At 40.2% G+C, this 9,087-nt stretch overlaps 1 protein-coding gene across 3 annotated transcripts in view; it reads left to right on the forward strand.

Annotated features, from left to right (window-relative positions):
• The first annotated feature begins 659 nt into the window (after positions 1-659).
• FAT1 (FAT atypical cadherin 1) overlaps positions 660-9,087 on the forward strand; it is a 186,860-nt gene continuing 178,432 nt past the window's right edge. For 2 of the 3 annotated variants that reach the window (XM_018563329.1, XM_018563331.1), the window contains exon 1: positions 666-3,930. In XM_018563329.1, the coding sequence (XP_018418831.1) occupies positions 666-3,930 (3,265 nt within the window). Of the gene's footprint in view, positions 3,931-9,087 lie in introns of all 3 variants that reach the window. The other variant, XM_018563332.1, reaches the window with a different exon arrangement.

The following is a 9,087-nucleotide window of genomic DNA, read 5'->3' on the forward strand; positions in this document are numbered from 1 at the left end:
TCAGGTATAATCTCACTCCACTACTGAAATTAATTTCTGATAAACTACTTAGCTTGCTGTAAATCTCCCCTAGACATTTATTTTGCCTAATTATACACAGAAAATTAGAAGTACTCCTAAAACAAATGTTTTGAACTCTCACAATTCTTTGTGGAAGCCAGCTTGATTCATTGCATTTTAAAGAGGCACTACATTTTAAATGTTTATTACTTTTTCTTAATAAATCAACAATGCCATCCTAAATGCGCACAACCATGTGAATAACAGTGAATTTATTTATGCCCTAAAGCTTATACATGCATTAACTATACCTTTTTTATAATATTTGTTTACATCAACTAAAGCAAGGGTTTTTACAGTATTGGCATTGTGAGAGGGAATTGCAATGAACTATTATTATTATGCAGGATTTATAGTGCCAACCGTTTGCACAGCCCTTTACAATGTAAGGTGTAGCATCGAACATTGTTAGGATAGGTTTTGAAAAATGGAGCAACATTTGGACCAAAAATCATTTTTGTGGGACTCTAAACAATTGATGATGAGTTGAAATGTATTATATTTATTATTATTATTATTATAAAACATTTTATTTCAATGCTTGTGTATTTTAATTAAAAGAATTTCTTTTTTAATTGCAGGTGACAATGTGTACATCATCCATCATGGGGAAATACTTGACCACACTGCTCTTACTGATGTTACTGCAACATTTTGGGGACTGTGACAAAAGCCATGGACTGCATTCTCCTGCATCATTTCAGTTTACACAGCACCAGTACAACGCCACTATCTACGAGAATTCTGCTGCAAAGACTTATGTGGGCCACCCGACAAAAATGGGTGTTTATCTTAAAAACCCTTCTTGGGACATTAAGTACAAAATAGTCTCTGGGGACAATGAAAACCTTTTTAAAGCTGAAGAGCACATTTTGGGGGACTTTTGCTTCCTGAGGATACGAACCAAGGGAGGTAACACAGCAATCCTCAACAGGGAGGTCAGAGACCACTACCTTCTTTCTGTCAAAGCTGTGGAGAAGAACTCCAATAATGAAGCACGCACAAAAGTTAGGGTTCAAGTGCTGGACACAAATGATTTGAGACCATTGTTTTCACCCACCTTGTACAGCGTTTCTCTGCTTGAAAACACAGCAATAAGGACCAGCATTGCGAAAGTCAGTGCAACAGATGCCGACATTGGTACCAATGGGGAATTCTACTATAGCTTTAAAGAAAGGACTGACATGTTTGCTATTCATCCTACTAGCGGTGCTATTATACTAACTGGAAGACTTGACTACTCTGATACCAAGCAGTACAATATGGAAATCCTCGCAGTTGACAGAGGAATGAAGTTATATGGAAGTAGCGGCATTAGTAGTATGGCCAGGCTGAACATTCATGTGGAACAAGCCAATGAACATGCCCCTATTATCTCTGCTGTTACACTCACTCCCTCTGAACATGATAAAGATCTAACATATGCGATTTTATCTGTTGATGACTATGACCAAGGGCCCAATGGAGAAATTGCATCCCTAAGCATTATTGCAGGCGATCCCTTTATGTATTTTAGAACCAACAGAACTTCCCCTGGAAGCAAAGAATATAGGATTGTAGCTCTTATGGAGATTGATTGGGATACACATGCATATGGATTTAACTTGACTCTGCAAGCTAAGGACAAGGGCTCTCCACCGCAGTTTTCTCCTCCCAAGGTCATCCACGTAACATCTTCAAAATATAAACATGGGCCACTAAAGTTTGAAAAAGATGTTTACAAGGCAGAAGCGAGTGAGTTTGCACCCCCCAATACACCCATTGTTATGGTTAAAGCTATGCCAAGTCACCCACATTTACAGTATGTTTTTAAATATGCTTCAGATAGAAGTAAATTCAATTTAAACCCAAACACTGGCCTCATAACAACTTTGCTGCCCATAAGGGCAAAACATTCCTCACACATTGAACTGAATGTTATGACCAGTGACAAAAAAGCATACACAAAAGTAATGATAAAAGTCCTTAGCACAAACAGCAACCCACCTGAGTTCACCCAAACCTCTTATAAAGCTCTAGTGGATGAGAATGTCCCATTAGGTAGCCCTGTGCTTACCGCCACTGCTATTGACCCTGATGAAGGGGAAAATGGTTATATCACATACAGCATTGCTAATCTTAATCCAGTACCCTTTGTCATTGATGCTTTCTCTGGTGTGGTTAGTACTGCAGAAGAATTGGATTATGAGCTGATGCCAAGAGTCTATAACTTAAAAATAAGGGCATCTGACTGGGGATTACCTTACCGCAGAGAGGTCGAAACTCCTGTCACAGTGACTTTAAATAATTTAAATGACAACATACCAATGTTTGAGAAAATAAATTGCGAAGGTTCTGTACCCAAGGATCTTGGCGTTGGGGAACATATAACTACTGTTTCTGCTATTGATGCCGATGAACTCCAGCTGGTAAAATACAAAATAGAATCTGGGAATGAGTTTGATTTGTTTACACTGAATCCTAATTCAGGAGTCCTTTCCTTAAAACAGCCGCTTACCGAAGGCCCTGGAGCTAAAGTTTCCTTTTACAGTTTGAAAATAACTGCTACGGATGGAGAAAACGTAGCCAAATCAATCTATATTAATATTACTGTGACTTCCAGCCGTAAGGCTGTTCACTTGCAGTGTGAAGAAACTGGAGTTGCCAAAATACTTGCTGAGAAACTTCTTCAAGCCAATAAGTTATTTAATCGTGGATCACTAGAGGAAACTTATTTTGACAGCCACTTGACAAATTCACATGCGCCTCAGTTTGTAAGCACACTTCCTAGCAGAATTGTAATCAAAGAGAATGCGGCTGTGGGATCGGGTGTAATCCGTATGGAAGCTGATGACCTTGACTCTGGTTTTAACGGCAAGCTGGTATACGCTATTTCAGGAGGTAACAATGATAGCTGCTTTACTATAGACATGGAAAATGGTTGGTTACAGATTCTTTCACCACTTGATAGAGAACAGAAAAATCAGTACACATTGAATATTACAGCTTATGACCTTGGGATACCACAAAAATCAGCTTGGCATCTTTTGGACATTGGAATTCTTGATGCTAATGACAACCCTCCAGAGTTTCTTCAAGATAGCTACTCTGTTGAAGTGAAGGAGAATGAGGAAGGGAACCAAGCCATTATTAAAATAGAAGCTTTAGACAAAGATTTGGGAGCCAACAGCGATGTGAGATATTCTATTCTTACAGACACAAACCTCTTTACTATCGACAGTGTGACCGGCATAGTGAAGGCCCTTGAACCACTAGACAGGGAGAAACAAGACACACATGTGCTCAAAATAGAAGCCAGAGACCAAGCAGAACATGAACCTCAATTGTTTTCAACCGTGTTTCTAAAAATATTAGTGGAAGATGTCAATGACCACCCTCCAACCTTTATTCCAGCTAACTATCATGTTAAAATCCGAGAAGATCTTCCCATTGGAACTCTAGTTACATGGATTGAAGCTTATGACCCTGACATGGGACTTTCTGGCCAAGTTCGATATAGTCTTCTAGAAAATGGTGATGGCAAATTTGAAGTAGACAAACTAAGTGGTGCCGTGCGGATGGTACAAGATTTAGATTATGAAGAAAGGCAGGTTTATAATCTAACTGCGCGGGCAAAAGACAGGGGAAAGCCCAATTCCTTGTCATCCACATGCTACATAATTATTGAAATTATTGATGTGAATGAAAACCTACATACTCCCTTGTTTTCAAACTTTGTTGGCAAAGCAGTGATAAGAGAGGATGTCCCTATCGGGACACCTGTGATGACTGTGTTGGCCCATGATGAAGATTCAGGAAGAGATGGAGAGATTCGATATTCAATAAGAGATGGCTCTGGAGTTGGAGTCTTTACCATACATGAAGAAAAAGGTAATTACACTTATTTATTTTTATATTCATAACTAGGTTGAATGATGCATTACCTATCATACATTTCTGGATTTTGACATGTGATTGCCAATATGTTATGTTACTGGGAAACAGTTTGATTCACTTAAGAATTAGGTTAACCAGTCTTGTGAACATATGTTTACTTCAAAGACTCAGTTGGGATAAAGCAAATATAAAAAAAATAATAATAAAGGTTTACAGAAATCCCAGCAGTTTTGTAAATCACCCTTTAAATAGTTGCAATAGTTTTCCTAAAGCTGAACTCCAGGCAAACAGCTACATTTACAGTTGAAAACCATGTGTGTGAAGGGTCTTACTGGCCAAAGGCTTTGTAATATTGTTTAGGTGCAGAACAATGGAACTCTGATTGGCTCAGAGTTCTGCTCTGCCCTTTTCTGGTGTGAGCACTGCTGTACCGAAGATTACAGGAGGCAAACATCAAAACAGATTCCGGTACCTTTGGTACTTGTATGTAAAATACATTTAATGATGTTTAATTGAATGCATAATTGGACTAAAATGTATTTTTGTTAATATTTGTCTGGAGATTAACGTTAATGAAATCACAATATTTACGTGTTTAGTTTTATTCCTGTATTATAACAGAGGCCACAGCTCCTTCACACCCCTGAATTCTTTGGTCCTGAGGGCTGGGACCTACACCTACAAACTGACAGTACGGGGTTATGCAGCAAGTCTCTTCCAGTTTCTATAATATTCTTGAGAACTAATTGGCGCTAAAATAAAAGTTCTACTCACCTTCTGCATGCTCCAGAGCAGTCCCCGGCCTCCTCCTTTTTCCAGTGCTATCGGTCTTCTTCAGGTAGACTGATAGTCAAATCATTCTGCCCATTTCCTGTGAACACATAAGTCCTTTAAACACATAACCTGGGGAGGAAGGTGGGATAGGATAGGCACACAATTTTCCAGGACTTAGTGACACTTGCACACCATTATGTGAGTGCTGCTTGGTTCAGGAGCAATGCCAGCCCCTCCGCTATCGGAGTCAGTGACTTAGAAAGTACTGAAGCCATTGGAAGTCACAGAAATAAACAACCTATCATTTTCAGTCTTACCTTTACTTCTTCATTGCAGCTGGTGGACTGTGCAGTCCATGCTGTCCACTAGGCACTAGTGTTAGACCCAGTGCTCTCTGTAATCAACACTCAGTACCAGATCGGGTCTGACACAAACCCTCTCTTCCTCTGCCAAACAAGTCTGTTTGAGGGGTGTGGCTGGTATACAGCTATGCCAACATAGATTACTAGAAAGGAAGCAGTATTTAAACAAGAAACTTAAAGGAAATGTTCACAAATTTGTATAAATCCTACCCAAGCCCCTCTATATAGTAAACTGTAACATACCCCCGTACCCCAGCAGGTTCTTGCTTTAACCAATGGCTGTGGCCTCCCATTCTGTGTGCAGCACGGCCAGTAAAAATCTAGTGTCGGGTTGCCTGCACAGTAACATCTGATAGCCCTAAATGGGACATACCCATACTGCAGAAGCAACGTCCCATTCAAGTCTATAGGACATGCGCAGACGGCCTGACACTAAATTATTACTAGCTGGTCTGCAGACAGCATGGTAGGCCATAGCCATTGGAGGTAGTATGTAAGGACCTATTTGGAGGGTTTCATTGTTTACAGTTTTGAGTGATCTAGGGTGGTAAATTGGGGGGGTTATCTACAAATTCATGATCTTTTCCTTTAAGGCATTTCCAAGCAAAATTCAGTCACAAACCATGGGAGTTACAGGACTATTAAGAGGATAAAAGGTGTGAAATTTCAAAGGGTCTTTAATCACTGGCCCAAAGTCCTCCTGTGTTGATGATAGCATATCTTAATCAGTGACATTAACAGAAAAGTATGTCAAGTGTCACAACAGATATGTGGCACTAGTTGTTAAAACTGTCCAAGAACAAAAAAATTAATGATAAGAAAGAAGTCATCCTGTGAGGTTTATTTCTTAGACTTTGTTGTTTCGCTGGCTTTCTTCTTCCTTCTTCCAGCTGCTAAAACAATTATGTTACAATTATGTAAATGCATAAATCGCTGTTCTTATCTCCCCGTTAAATCATGTATGTTAATTTATTTGGATGGGAAGATGTTCGGGATCTTTGTACCTGTGTTTTTCTTCCTTCCTTTGTCAATCTGCACTAGAAAGATAAAACACAGGAAATTATGTTGTGAGTATTATCTGCAAAATGTGTTTGCTTTTCATGTATGGGGAAGAAAAAGGAGACACGTTAAATGCAGTTATCGCCAACGCCAACTTCAGATACTTTTTTTTTGTGAATCTGTTGTGTATTTGGTATTATTCCTTTATCAGTGTTTAAATTCTATAGCTGGTTCTAAACTGCTCAGGCCGCTTTGATGTAAAACAAACATGTTTGTTTTGCTGTGGGCTGGGAATCTGCTGAAGCAGCTTGAGCATTTTTGAACATCCTGCTGAGTGAGGCAGCCTGGCAGGTAAATAGAGGGAACTTTGTCCCACCCTTATTTCATCTGCTTGTTCTTTATAACATGAACGCGTATTGTGAATGGTGTTTGGACAACCCTGTTGCCTTTGAATGACTTCATGAAAGACAGGCCGCAAAACAATCTTCAAACCAAGAAATGTATACGGTGGGCTCATTCAGTAAAGCAGTACAAAGGGCTCTGATCATATGCAGAATGTAGTGGCCAAGTAAAGCCCTCAATTTAGATGGGTCGTTCCTCCCAAAAACTGATATTTCGGTTTTTGGTAGCTCATGGTGAAGTGAAACACTTGACAGTTTCTTTTTTCTCTCATGGGCTTATTTGGTGGGATACCTGTGCTTGGGCCTGCGCACATAGTGTACCCATTATAAGGGGCTCCCACTCTCCCTGTTGTTTTTTTTTCCTATTAATTTTATATTACTTTAGAACACATAAAGGTAGAAAACACCCAAAACTTCCATGGGAATTGGAGCACAATAAGAATTATCGCTGGGATATCTCTTGTTTGAGCAACCAGGACTTATAAGCCACCAGAGGCTGACTCAGATCACTAGGCTTCATGTATGACTAAAATATTGCTTTTGGGTGGACTTTTTAAAAGGAAAGCTGTCCTATGATAAATATGGAGATTGCCATTGTCAAACTCCTTCAAAAAATGATAACAGTCTATTTCTCTGTGGATATTATCACCTCTATACAGTTAACAGGTTGATCATCCAGAAGCATTAAAGCAGCTCTCCTGCCCCCACACACACTAAAAATACCCAGTGGGTGCACCTCTGCATGTACCTTCCAAACATCAGCAAGTCATTTTCTAAATAGAATAATTATACCGTTACATAAAATTGAATCCCATTTGTCTGGTCTAGTAAGGCACTGGTGACATAGCCAGTGCCTCACAGAAGGCTACGTCATCAGTGCCTTCCAGGGAGAACTGTACAGAACAAGATCTCATGAGATTTCACTAGGGAAAACTTTTTTTCTCAGGTGACTTGTACTGTTATATGAGGCAGATGCCTGATGTTTAGCAGAACTCTGGGTAAAAATGGTATTAACCCTTGTAGTATGGCTACCCGGCACTGCAAAGGTTAAAGTGACATTAAACCCTCAGATTTTTTAACATAAACCAATACTGTAATGTGTGCCTTACTGTAATCCATGGTAGTTTCCCTTCTCTTTGCTGCTCTTCCTTTTAAATCCTCATGTCTTCTCATGCTTGGGGAGAACTTCCCTTTTCAGCTCAGGGCCTTTTCCTGTAATGCTGGCTCAGGTTGCTAACGTACACACAGACACCATGTAGCCATTCCAGAGACAAGGCAGTCTGCTGCAAAACAGAAGTTCTGTCCCAGCATGAGAAGAGATACAGATTTAAAAGGAAGAGCAGCAAAGAGAAGGGAAACAACCATGGATTACAGTAAGGCACACATTACAGTATTGGTTTATGTTAAAAAATCTGAGGGTTTAATGTCACTTTAAGTGCTTGTAATTGTAAAGGTGAAAAATAAAAAAAGTTATACTCACCTGGTCCCCTGAGGTGGCTTGCTCTCCCCCTTCACTGTAGCGGTCTAACGTCCCTGAGTCATCACGTTCTATACACTGTGTATAGGATGTAAGGATGCTGAGGGACATACCCTTGCTGCAGTGGAGGAGGAGACAGGTTGTAGGGCAGCTGGCCAGCTCGGAGGATTGGGTGAGTATAGCTTAATTTTTTTTTACTCTAGGCAAAAATAAGCACTTTTGCATTTTACAGAAAATATTAATTCATTTTTTTTATTGTATTTAGTTTGTCAGATAGAATAGTAAGAAATAATAAAATACACACACATGTATCTCTCTCACGCTCTCTCGTACTCTCTTGTACTCTCTCTCTCTCTCGTACTCTCCCTCTCTCTCGTACTCTCCCTCTCTCTCGTACTCTCCCTCTCTCGTACTCTCCCTCTCTCTCGTACTCTCCCTCTCTCGTACTCTCCCTCTCTCTCGTACTCTCCCTCTCTCTCGTACTCTCGCTCTCTCGTACTCTCTCTCTCTCCCTCTCTCATACTCTCTCTCCCTCTCTCTCGTTCCTCTCTACCTCTCTCTCGTACTCTCCCTCTCTCGTACTCTCTCTCTCTCCCTCTCTCATACTCTCTCTCCCTCTCTCTCGTACTCTCTCTCCCTCTCTCGTACTCTCTCTCTCTCCCTCTCTCATACTCTCTCTCCCTCTCTCTCGTACTCTCTCGTACTCTCTCTCCCTCTCTCGTACTCTCCCTCTCTCGTACTCTCCCTCTCTCTCGTACTCTCCCTCTCTCTCGTACTCTCTCTCTCTCTCTTGTAAACTCTCTGTTATCTGGTATTCAACTAAGCAGGACTCTCATCTAACCAGAAAAAAAAAATCCCCATGTGTACTCTTTGTTCTGCTGATCTGCGGCATGTATTATCCTGGAAACGAACATGTGTCTATTTTTCTTAATTTGCTTTTGTTCTCTGCGTTTCAATATTAATATGAATTCAATACATAGTGTATGTTATGGTATGGTATAGTATGGGGTATGGCATTAGTTAGACATATTTTTAATAGTAGCTCTCAAGCAACCAAAAACTACCATTTATCCGGAATCTACCAATCCCTGTGGATGCCAGCTAACGTGAGTTTACGGTGTGTATATACACTGTATAT

The sequence above is a fragment of the Nanorana parkeri genome, unplaced genomic scaffold (assembly GCF_000935625.1).
Source record: "Nanorana parkeri isolate BGI_ZX_2015 unplaced genomic scaffold, ASM93562v1 scaffold654, whole genome shotgun sequence".
Classification (NCBI taxonomy): Eukaryota; Metazoa; Chordata; class Amphibia; order Anura; family Dicroglossidae; genus Nanorana; species Nanorana parkeri.